Source organism: Silene latifolia, chromosome 1, assembly GCF_048544455.1.
Source record: "Silene latifolia isolate original U9 population chromosome 1, ASM4854445v1, whole genome shotgun sequence".
Lineage (NCBI taxonomy): Eukaryota > Viridiplantae > Streptophyta > Magnoliopsida > Caryophyllales > Caryophyllaceae > Silene > Silene latifolia.
In genome coordinates, this window is record NC_133526.1 from 2,519,666 (window position 1) to 2,532,183 (window position 12,518).

A 12,518-nucleotide genomic window follows, 5' to 3' on the forward strand; every position below is an offset into this window, starting at 1 on the left:
CCCTACCTCAATTATTTTACTAGCATACTCCGGCAACACCTCGCCGAGAACCGGGGACAGAATATCCTCGGTAACCTCACCGTACTGGACTATAATCTTCTGTCCGGTCCCCTGTGAAAACCGGAGGCGACCAACGGGTGCATCACATTGTCTTTCCTTACAATGAACCGGTGACGTACTCACAACCGGGGCCCACGCGTACATTGACGCCCCACATACGACAGCATGGTCCATTAATATTGTGAATGGCAATGCCTTAAGAATGTCTTGACTCAGCTCTGGGTTTTGTTTCGTTGCGATGACTGCGACAACGCTGATGCCAAGTGGCTCCCAGCTTAGACGGACCTTCTGTCCGTCAGTGATATGCACGCGCCGAGAAATGTCGGTCGGAGCGGTCCGGCCTTCGATGTAAGTAAGGTGACTCCCAATGTTCCATGGGAAGTAATGGAATGACCATGCTGTTAGGATGTTTAGATACCTTAGAAATGCCTTGACGGCTTGGACCGCTTCGCCTCGTGAGGCTGCGTTGGGCAAGTGTTCGCCCAACGCGGACGCAAAGCCACCCATTTCTGGGAAGCCAGCGTAGCGGAGGAAGTTGCTGGTAGCATAGTCGAAGCGTCCGACTAGGGCACAACATTGGTCTAGGGAGAATTGGTCGTCTTCGAATGTTCGAAACAAGGCGTACCATGTCATTGACAGGTCTCGGATCAAACTGTTGGCGAAGTCCCATGTTGTGTAGTATTGGTTCATTGTTCCAATTTTTAGGGACCCGGTTCGAAGCTGACGGATTCCTTCTGGCTCAGTCCCCTGGACCGCGTCAGTCGCAGCGATTATCGCCTTGATTAGGACCATGAGGCTGGTGTATGTGACAGGGGTTTCAGGTGCAGATAGGGTTTTCACGGCCATTATTTTGAGTAGTTTTAATTAAATGGTTATGGATTATAATTAAAAAAGAGATATCGTTATCAGATGATCTGGGTAGTATTACCACAAAGTAACGAAAATTTGTAATGTGTTGGATTGTTTTTAATTATGCAATGTAATGAAGAAATAAAAAAAATGAAGAATTAAAGAACTCAAGAAAGTAATTAAGTTGTGTTGGTTGATATTTTTGTGGAGAATTGGTATGTGTTTATATAGGCAACAACAAGTAGTAATAATGCGTTAGGATGAATTGAACGTCAAATTGTCAATCCCATGCAGCTTGAAATGTTGACTGAAGCCATTTATGACGGCCTATTTGATTATTTGATTTTTCATGTGATAATTATTTGTTTCGTCTTTGTACGTTAATTTCTTGACTATATTCAAATATAATACTTGTATACGAGTATATTAGTTGCACATAAAGCTTATTGTAAAACCGCGAAAGTGGTAATTTACCCCTTTAACTTTGTTCAATGGTGAAATTAGGTACCTTAACTTTCAATTGTAGCAATCAAGCCTCATAACTTTAACAAAAAGTGAAATTCAACCCCAATTTTTATTTTTCACTTAAATTTCAACAAAAATTCATTTTATATTTATATTATACAACTAATAATACATAAAATTACTAATTTTAACCTTCTTAATTTATATAAGTTAGTTATTCATCTAAAAAATAATTTTACATTCATCTATATTAAACAAAATAAAAATATAATACAATTTTAGGAGCTATTCTTACATTTAGAATAAATTGTCTAAAATTGTAAAATTATAAAAAAATTGGATTGTATAAAATTTATAGATTGTATAAAATTTATAAAGTTATAAAATTAAATTTTATATTTGATTAATTGGATTATAAAAATGAATTTTGGTGGAATTTCATAAAAAATCAAATAATGGGGTTGAATTTCACTTTTGTTAAAGTTATGGGGCTTGATTGCAATTGAAAGTTAAGGGGTCTAATTTCACCATTGAACAAAGTTAAGGGGGCAAATTGCCACTTTCGCGATTGTCAAACCGTAGATAAGGGGTGTTGCTAAACCGTGAATAATAGAAAGTGTGTTTTGTGTACTTTGGTATTCAAAAGGGAAGAAGTTTTTTTAAGAAAAGGCGAACTGATTTTGTACCATTATATATAAAAGACATATTTTCGCATTCGTATTTGGACTAGTAATGTAAATTGTAGGAGTTGAACTATGTTATTTTGTGATTTTTCTTTTAAATTTTGTATAGTTACTTGACATATGAGGTTCAAAGTATTTTCAGAGAAATTAAAGAGAATGGTACTTAAATAGTTTCATTTGCGAGATATCATTATAGTTTAAGCGAATGTTAATAACAAACAAACAAACAAACGTAATACTCTATAGAAATCGGCTTTCCACGTAACTTATGTGTCGAGATGACTAGATCCATTCTTTCACAGTATAAATTTTGCTTATGAATCGGTTTAAGTTAGGCTCTATTTTTACCGGCTTAATTTCAGCTCATTTCAGTTCAATTCAACTTCATCAGTTCAGTTCAACTCATCTTTTCACTAACTAACTCTTACTTCAATTCACTTTATTTCAGCTCCGCTCTATTCAATTTAAATTAATTATAAATATCGTCAGATTAGTTTATTTAACTAAATTGAAATCCAATTAAGGAACTTATATTTGATCCACAAATGTGCCTAGTCTGACCAAGCACCGACGGTCATCTGGCATTAAAATCGATAAACTTTCACATGGCCCATTCAAAGTTAATATTGGCCTCAAATTGTGAGTAACTGTTGTATCACATGGCCCATTCAAAGTTAATATTGGCCTCAAATTGTGAGTAACTGTTTTTGTCACCAAGGTATCTTGCTTCAAACGAGCCTTTTTGGCCTGAAATAATAAGACGGAATTTTGTAATTATTTTATAGTTAAATGTGACTACTATTGAAAAACCGCTTATCATAAGCGTAACATCGCTTATACCATTATAGTTATATTTAACTATAAAATGATCACATATATCCGTCCCGAAAAATAAGACGAAAAGTGTCCGTCTAAAAGAAGAATTTGTGTTTTGTCACATTTTCAACGTACCAATTGTTCTCACGTTGAGCATAGCTTTTTTTAAAGTGAAAAGAGTGTGCAAATGATCATGGGCGGATCGGGGGAGGGAAAGTGAGGCGAGTCACCACACGACTCAAAAATGTTAATATATACTCCTCCCATCCAAACCAAAGGAATAACGTGGGAGGACTTGTTTTAAGAAAAAATGGAAAAAGTAAGGGTAATATTGGAAATATAGTAGGCCCATTTGCACTTTAATTGAAAGAGGACCACAAACATAATGGCATTGTATGTAAATAATAAGGGTATGTGATGGTTTTTTAGTAATGTTTTTTACTAAAAAAGGAATGGGTAGTTTGGTTTGGATGGTCCGAATAAGGTAAGTGTTACCTTTGGTTTGGATGGGTGGGAGTATATTAGTTAGTTCCTCATATATGCAATGTGATATTAGTAGTGTAGTGGTAAGTGTAGGGAACTTATAACCTCCAACCTAGGTTTGATTCCCATTGACAACTTTATTTTGTTTTTTAATTTGCTTTTTGGTCCTATTAGCTTTAAAATATGAGAACATTTAATGATTTGCACCTTTTTCATTGCTTATTTTTATCTATGTAAGATATACTTTTTCATTGTTTATTTTTATCTATGTAAGATATACTTTTATTTGTTTTTTATTTTGCTTTTTGGTCTTATTAGCTTTAAAATATGAGAGTATTTAATGATTTGCCCCTTTTCATTGCTTATTTTTATCTATGTAAGATATACTTTTTCATTGTTTATTTTTATCTATGTAAGATATACTTTTATTTGTTTTTTATTTTGCTTTTTGGTCCTATTAGCTTTAAAATATGAGAGCATTTAATGATTTGCGCCTTTTTCATTGCTTATTTTTATCTATGTAAGATATACTTTTATTTCCAGTATTCTATAGAAATATATGTAGACTTTTGCGATATTTAATCATGTATGTATGTCAATAAAAGAGTATAAATACGTAATTAAACGCAAAATAATATTAGAACTACGGCAAAAAAAAAAAAATTGTGCCACCCCAAACCTAAATTCCTGCATCCGCCCCTGCAAATGATGATGAAATCTTAAAAGTATACTTCTTTTAATTTCAAAAAAAAAAAAAAAAAAAAAGTATACTTCTTTTGTTCGACCATTTATTTAATGAAATTTGTAAGTATATTGACCATACAATAATAGGGTACATTTTAATTAAGTAAAATTTTCACTTTTTATTATCTACATAGTCTTCTTAATCATTTACTGAAAATGTTCTTAAATTAAGCGGAATCTCTTTTATATAACCGTTTTGTATGTTATATAGGACGATTCAAAAGAAGGAAAGCTTAAACTTAACACTTAAATATTTCGTTTATAAATTACTAGTATAAACCCCGTGCAATATATGCACGGTATATATAGTTTTGTACTTTTTTTAGAGTATTATGTATAAATTGACAATTGACAATTTATTTTTCATGTTTCTTTTCATTATATTTTGATTTGAAAAATTAAAATTAAAATCGTAAGAAGTCATGAATTGAGTATTTTTAATGATAATTTTTCTTTTATCGACAAAGTAACGATGTTATTTTGTGAGTAATTTTTTATAACATATTTTTTAGCCGCAACTTTTTAAAAGTCAATGAATTTTTATCGTAAAATTTTATTTTAAAAAAAATTATTTATTGATATGTGATTAGTTTACGCCATTTCACTTCCCGTTTCTCATGCATTTCGCCCTCTTTAGCACGTTTTTAGATCACTCTCGCTTATGTTTTGCCCTTTATTCCATGTACCTCGATATTATGACTCCCCGTTAGAGGTGATCATGGGCCGGGCCAATGCGGGCTTCAGCCGGGCCCTTCTAACAAAAACGGTCCATTTATGTGGTCCGGCCCATATGCGTGGGCTTATTTAGCAAGCCCAAACTCGGCCCTTATGGGCTAATGCGGGCTTTTGGGCCTAAATGGGCTTTTTCGGGCCTTTAAATTTGCGACTTACCCTAGGAAATAATTAGCGTAATACCTTCAGTTACAACTTTTAAAACATACATAGTGTATAAAATTGCACAAAATATGATGAAATGCATATTAATTGCTCTCTAAAATAAAATAATGACAAAAACCGCCACTTTAGAATGCTTAATCATGCATTCTTAGATATGATTTATGTTATGTATACTTTGTTTTATAAATCTAAAAAAATATACTTGAGTTTGTAAAGAGTTGAGTATAACTTTAACGCTACTTTAATAGGTTTTATTAGAAAAAATATTCATTATTAATAAATATGGGCCGGACCGGGCCAAAATTTGGGCCAAACGCTTGGCCCAAACCCGGCCCCAAAATATTTTGGGCCTTTTTAGGCCGGCCCATGGGCTTTTTTGGGCCAAAACTAAAAGCCCAAGCCCTTCAAAAAACCGGGCCGGGTAGGGCCAATGGGCTTGGGCCATTTGATCAGCTCTACTCCTCGTACTCTTTTGTAGGGGATTAGCCTTGAAAAAGGGAAGACGGAATGAAATCCGAGTGAAGGAGCTAACCCGTGTTAGCTTGAGAAGAAAAAGAGTTGAAAAATGTTGAGAAGCGTGTTTCTTAGGCAGGCCGTGGCCCTGGCCCGCCACCGTAACACCCCCCGACAAATGCCTAGAGAAGAAGGAAGGAAGCTGAAGGCTATGTTCTGTCGGCAGGCCGGCAGCCGATCTACCGGCAGAGCACACCAGCACAAACCATATTGGAATTAGAAGGAATTAAGAATTTGGCCTCACTACCGGTAGACACACCGGCAGCCGGCCAACCGGTAGAGCGCACCACAAGGAAGAAGTTGAAGAAGTTGAAGACCGTGTTCTGTCGGCAGCCAGTCCACCGGCAGAACACACTTGCTAGCTATTTCCCAAAAATTCCAACTTCAAAATTATTTGACCTCGCTACCGGTAGACGGACCGGTAGCCGGTCGACCGGCAGGACGCAGCAGACTGACGGATTTGGGCTTTTCTTCTCTTCTTTTCTAAATCCAATGAAAGACTATAAATACCCCCTCCCTTAACCATTTGTACACACAATCCTAGATCTAAATGAATTTCCTTTTCCAAGTTTGAATCTTGTTAATTACATTGCTAATCTTTCCCTAATTAGAACAAGTTCTTCAATTATTCCATCATACTTAGTAGTAGAAATTGAGTTGTAAGAAGATTGAAGGTTCCTCCTTCCTTATTTTTCAATCCAAATTCCTTTCTTTGCTATTGAGTTGGTATTATTTCTCCTCCTAATTTCATTTGTTTACATTTGCTTTTCTTTTAAGTTTTGTTTAATTGTTGATGTTAGGATTTCAATCTTGTTGTTTAATTGTTGTTATTTTCCCTCTTATTCATCTTTTCTTTGTTCACCATTGTTATTTACACCCAAAGATTGAGTTTTTGATTTTCTTGTGTTAAAGATTGAATCTTTGAGTAACTTGTGTTAAAGGTTGTGTCTTTTAGTTTAATCTTCATCATTATTAGATTAAATTGTCTTTCTTCATAATTTGTGTTGTGATTGCATGATTAGAAGTAGAATTTATTCTCCCACCATGTTTATGCTTAAAGATTGCATCTTTGTTGTTTCTCTTGCTTTTAGAGTGAGTAGTCTTCCACTAGGACTCGGTTTGACCCGACATGAGTAACTTCACTAATTGAATCTCATAAAGCCTAATTATTTGGGGAAATTGGTGAGGGTAGTTTAGAGGAATGACATGGTTTATGGATTGATTTCGGGTAGTGTCGACTTGTGACCCTTGTCCACCAACGTGAATTGGTTAGGTTGTAAATTGGATGCCCGGGATGTGACCCTATTGCTAACCTAGGTTGAGACCGAAAGGGACAACCAAGGGAGGGTACTTCTAGACTAGCGTTTGAAATCGACCTCCGAGAGGAGGAGTGGGATGACCCGGAATACGATGAGTACTTAATGACCTTGACCAAGTTCTTGACCTCCTTGGAAATGTGCACGTTTTTGGGGTTGTTGGGTGTTGAGTTAGGGATTCCGACCTTCGAACCCGAGAGGGGGGTTGGTGGGTAGTGCTAGTGTCCTACTTCGAACCCGAGAGGGGGGTCTTAGGCGAATTAGAGCCATCTCCTCCTCACCTTGCTACCCTTATGATTAGCCTAGGGAATTAATTGTGTGAAGTTATGAATTGTTGTGGGAGAACCGAGTTTTAGGCTTTTTAATCATTTGATTTACAACTTATCCTTCCTCCTTGCTCATTTACCTATTTCTTGTTAAGTTTGTATTTCATTTTGTTTTAGGTAGCTTTAGTATAACAATCTCATCCTTTATTGTCGACTTAGCTAAACAATAGAGTTAAAACGATCAGTAGTCTTCCTAGCTCCTTGTGGGATCGACCCTCAATTTTGCACAACGATAAATCGTGTACTTGCGAGGTTTAATTTGATAACCATCATTTATCATAGAAATACTGGAGATAAATTTGTGGGGAATGTAAAATATTGAATCTTATAAATATAAAATTATGCCTATTTATAACTCATCATACCTATAGTATATGCCAAAAATACTAATCTCAATTTTAGGAAATATTTTTAGGTAGGAAAAATGAGAGTTTCCCCTATTCTTTTAGTAGATAGGGGATTGTATAAGATCTACTTTTAAGTAAAACTATCCCGATAACATTAGGCCAGCAAAATTAGTAAATAAATATATAATTATATTTTATTTAATAATATAATATTTCAAATTGAGAACTTGCATACTCCCTCTTATTCTAAATAACTCTCCCTATTTCTTGTTTTCGTCTATTCACAATACTCTCCATATTTCCTTATTTGGTAAACTTTTATACTTATTTTAATCACCTCACCCCACAACAATACCCCACAATACTCATACTTTATCTTATTTTAATCATCTTACCCCACAACAATACTTATTTTAATCATATTACCCCACAACAATACTTATTTTAATCACACAATACCTTCTCTCTCTCTGATCTCTTACCCACTACAATACTTTACCATATAATACTCCCCTCCCTTAATTCTCGTGCCCTCCATGAAAGGGGATGGTTATTAAGAATAGGAGGGAGTATAAAATAGAGTAAATTAGATTTTACTCCCTTTTGAAATCAACTTTTTTAAAATTACTCCCTTTTAAATTTTTGTGCTAAAATTACTTGTTTAAGTTACATTTTTTGCTAAAATTGCTCCAAACACCAATTTAAGTGACTTATTTCGTCTGTTTTTGAAGTTATTCCGTTTGTAGCTTAGCGAATCAATACTTTGAAAGGTATAACTATGTAGACAAATGTAGGGGAAGTTCAAAAATAGAGGAAATAAGTCACTTAAATTGTGAGTTTTGAAACAATTTTAAGAAAAAAATGCAACTTAAGAGAATAATTTTAGCAAAAATCAACTTGAGGAAGTAATTTTAGCAAAAAAATGCAACTTAAGGGAGTAATTTAAAAAAAAAAAAATTAAAAGGAAGTCATTTTAAAAAAGTTGATTCAAAATGAAGTAATTTACTCTATAAAATAAGTTTTCGTTATACATATGAAACCAATGTTACCAATGTTTTAAGTTTAGGCATTTTTTTTATTGAGCCAGTCTTATGATATAGAACCGGTGAAGATGACTTTTACGGTAAGTATTGTCGATGAGTTAAGCCGGCCGTGTCGGGTTCGGGACACTTATGATCGGGTCGTGTCGGGTCTGGGTCGGGATCGGGTCACTTATGATCGGGTCGTGTCGGGTTAAGGGTCGTCATCGGGTCGGGTCGGGTCGGGTCGGTTACGGGTCACAATGTTTTCAGGGTCGGGTCGGGTTTGCTCGGGTTCGGGTCGGGTCAGACTTGCCAGCTCTAGTAATATTGTTGTAGAATGATGCATAAAATGAGATATGGAGGAAGCCCCAAAAAATTCCTCGCACGCCCATTACTCCATTAGAGTGGGCTACCCAAATTCACATCATGGGCCGATTTAGTAAGAGTAGCTAGCTCCGACTTACGAATACGTATCAACTCTCCTATAAACCGTCCTATAGCATAGAATTGACTCCAAAAAAATACTAGCTCAATATAAACATTTAATTATATTCAGACTTTAATTTTATTTCAGTAGCCAGATTATTATGATGAAAACTAATATATCTAAATATACAATTCATAAATATAAAATATTAGGTTATCAAAATAAAACAGTTTTCACTAATTTATCAACTAATTTAATTAATTAATTGGGCTTTCCATTATTAAGACCAATGCTATTGATAAAACGGTTTTATGCTACAAAATTGTGTTCTTTTTTGTACTTCAATTTTCATTTAAGACTAAATTTCTTTATTTCTTCTCCTAATTATTTACTTTATTTATGTAATTAAAAATATTAACGTTTCGGTATAATAAAGGGGCTAAAATGAGACCGACTATGAAATGGGCTACGGGCCTTCTTACTAACTTGATGGGCTCCCTCCTTAACTACTTACTAGTCGCAAACTGGGCCTCAAAATGTTTGCCTTGAGCTAAATAAATAATTGAGACGGACGGATTATATATTATTTGTCAAATACTGTGTAATCAGATTAGCTTTGAAACTGAAATCCCACTATTTTCAGTCACTTATATTTCCACTACAAATTACAGGCTCTTCTTGGTATACAAAATCACCACCTAAAACCAACATTTCGGCCTCAGCGTCATCAGTCATCACCATCCAAACACTCGACTCCTGCTAGTTGTCGCTTCCCCGGGTGTCTTCGCTTCTTCTATGATACGCAATATATCCTCCTCACTTTGAACCGGCTGTTCACCATCTGATTTTGAATGGCTTGTTTGCAAATTCTCTAGGAACCATGGGTGCTGTTTGATTTCTGAGATGGTAATCCTCTGCAAAGATTGATTAAACTGCGTAATCTATATTCACGCATATACTACAGTAGAAACGACATTACTGAGGGATCAGATGTATGCAACCTTACTTCGGAAAAAAAAAAAAACGCATTGAAACGTGCATTAGTCTATATATTACCTTAGATGGATCAGCGACAAAGATACGTGACAGGAGGTGCAGACAATCAGCTGATACACGTACATTATCAGGGACGAAGTATTGCACGCCCAATATCCTCTGTCGACAATGAAACATTTGTTACATTATTCTCCAAACTCTAGATCACCGAGCAAATGGGTCAGTTTTATAAGGTCTAAGAAATCAAACTCACCCCAATTGTTTTCCGTAAATTCCTAGGATCTTCAGGTTCTTGAAAAGGACATGTACCGAACAGCATCATATATAGAGTCACTCCACAAGACCAAACATCAGAAATCTGTAATAATATAAGCTGTAAACTCTACTAATTTCTGATTCTCTGGGGTTAAATGTTTAGGTTTCCGAGCTGTACCTTTCCATCGTATTCCTTTTGTAACAAAACCTCTGGTGCAATGTACACCGGTGTTACTACAGTGCGTTTAGGGCCTTTAGGCTGCGAATGCAGGATTCCCGACTGAGAGAGACAGAAAAGATAGAAAAAATTATTACCGAAAACCCATAATGAACTCGTTTATCTTGAAAAAACAGACCTGACAATGACCAAAGTCGCATATCTTGAGACGTGGTGTTGGGCTTCCATCAAGAAGCGCGTTTTCCAGTTTAAGATCCCTGTTGAAGATTTCCTGCAGGAAACTCAGTAATAAGTATGAAGATCAAATGCAAAAATAAACTCAACTGAATGTTTTTTTAGTACGGAATGGAATACAAGTTATTTACCATGGAATGACAGTAGCTGACTCCGGAAATCAACTGCTGAAACAAAATTCTCGCCTGTTCCACAGGACAGACTTATATCAGATCAAACTTCAAACATTTTTACCAACAGCCTGCCTGTTTAGTTTGGCGAAAATTATTCTGCAGGAAAACTTCAGACTTTTCAGTCTCCTGAGAGTAGTTTCCATCAAACCAAACGGAACCTGAATGTGTATAAACTGTACAGCACTTGTTTCTTAACCTCGTCTTCACTAAACTGACCAGCAGAACGTATTCTGTTAAAGAGATCGCCACCAGAAGCATACTCCATAACTATAGCCAAATGTGTCGGCGTTACAAACACCTACAAAATTTGATTTCATCATTAACTAACCCATTTCAATTACATACCAAGAACCAACAAGATAAATGTTTGTAATTCATACAGACTTACCTCCTTAAACAGTACAATATTTGGATGCCTTAGAGACCTGTGACTGAAGATCTCCCTTTGAACCTTTTCATAAATCTGAAACAAATGCACGAATTATGGGTCAAGACCTCACGGATTTACTCTTGGGTTCCTGCTCAAAAGGGCTCGTAATATTAGAGTTGGTGGACGATTGTTCATCTTTACAGCACCGATTTGGGACATGGGGTTGTACATAACAAATTAAAATAAGGACGATTTGTTTGTCATGATTTTTTTTTTTTTGACAGCATTTGTTTGTCATGATAAAACCAAATTTCCAACCAACAATAGATTTTCAAACAATCACCTTAACGTAAACAAATAAGTAAGACAGCTAACTAAAACGAAATAAGTAAGACACCTAACTAAAACGAAATAGGTAAACTAATGATCCAAATGGCGGAGTATGTCTTAAAGCTCGCTAGTCCTACAATCATTTATACATGAATTTTGTTTCTATGACACTCAACCTTATTATATATAGTCCGTCTCATTGAAGACTGCCACTATCCGTCACAAGCTGAAGAATTAAAATTAACTTTGAAGAATTAATCCAAAATCTCATTGTAATGCCTCACAAGCAGTGGTGGAACGAGGGGGACTAGCAGTGGCGGTCGCCCCGCTGAAGTTTGAAAATTTCGAAATTTTTAGTTAAAATTTCAAATTTTTTCAAGGCCTCCTTATAATATTTCTCTTTTATCACCGCTGAAAATTTTCGTCCCACTGCCTTAAAAACCTGACTCCACCACTACTCACAACTCACAAGCTCATTAGTTTTCGTGACGTCTCACAACCATTTTAACATTGAGTCATTGACCCCACTCTGAAAGACATTTATAATTGCGTTAGCTAGTTCAGCCGATAAAAGCAAGTCATTAGTCGTGAGTCATGACTTGACTTCAAATTCCGTTATGATCATATTTACCCTTGTCGCTTCCGCACTTAAAAAAAAAAAAAAGGAATGAATTTAAGATTTACCTCGTATCCTCTTTCTATGTATTTGACAGCAAAAAGCTCATTAGTTTTCTTATCTTTAACCAATCTTCCCACACCAAAATTACTACAACCAAAATCCTCCACTGGTTCGTATCTTTCTGCCATTTTCAAGCTACCACTTACTCCGTATTATTTATTAATTTTTAAACGGGTTAAATAAGTTTTATATAAGACTAAAAAGTTGCAAGAATTGGAAAGAAATATTCTTGGCCAAATTGTGCAATAACTTTGTGATGATTAATTGATTATAATAAGACTTCGTTCTCATTGACTTCTATAATTATAAATTATAATCAGAATAATATCTCGCTTAAGACGGGTATATAAAGTGG

The 12,518-nt window shown here is 35.3% G+C and overlaps 1 protein-coding gene across 1 annotated transcript; it reads right to left on the minus strand.

Moving 5' to 3' along the window:
• Positions 1 to 9,543: 9,543 nt before the first annotated feature.
• LOC141592488 (serine/threonine-protein kinase SAPK3-like) lies at positions 9,544 to 11,243 on the minus strand. The gene is made up of 8 exons (XM_074413191.1): positions 11,173 to 11,243; positions 10,981 to 11,082; positions 10,743 to 10,796; positions 10,556 to 10,648; positions 10,378 to 10,479; positions 10,198 to 10,302; positions 10,005 to 10,103; positions 9,544 to 9,862 (listed from the first exon to the last, which is right to left on the minus strand). Exons 2-8 carry the CDS (start codon positions 11,047 to 11,049, stop codon positions 9,683 to 9,685), a joined length of 702 nt encoding a protein of 233 aa, XP_074269292.1. The 5' UTR covers positions 11,050 to 11,082; positions 11,173 to 11,243; the 3' UTR covers positions 9,544 to 9,682.
• Between the last annotated feature and the right edge of the window lie 1,275 nt (positions 11,244 to 12,518).

Coding starts and splice junctions, on each gene's coding strand:
- LOC141592488 (XM_074413191.1), bottom strand. CDS start 11,049: ATGGAGTATGCTTCTGGTGGCGATCTCTTTAACAGAATACGTTCTGCT. Junction 10,480..10,555: donor GCGACTTTGGTCATTGTCAG/GTCTGTTTTTTC, acceptor TGTCTCTCTCAG/TCGGGAATCCTGCATTCGCA. Junction 10,303..10,377: donor AAAAGGAATACGATGGAAAG/GTACAGCTCGGA, acceptor ATATTATTACAG/ATTTCTGATGTTTGGTCTTG.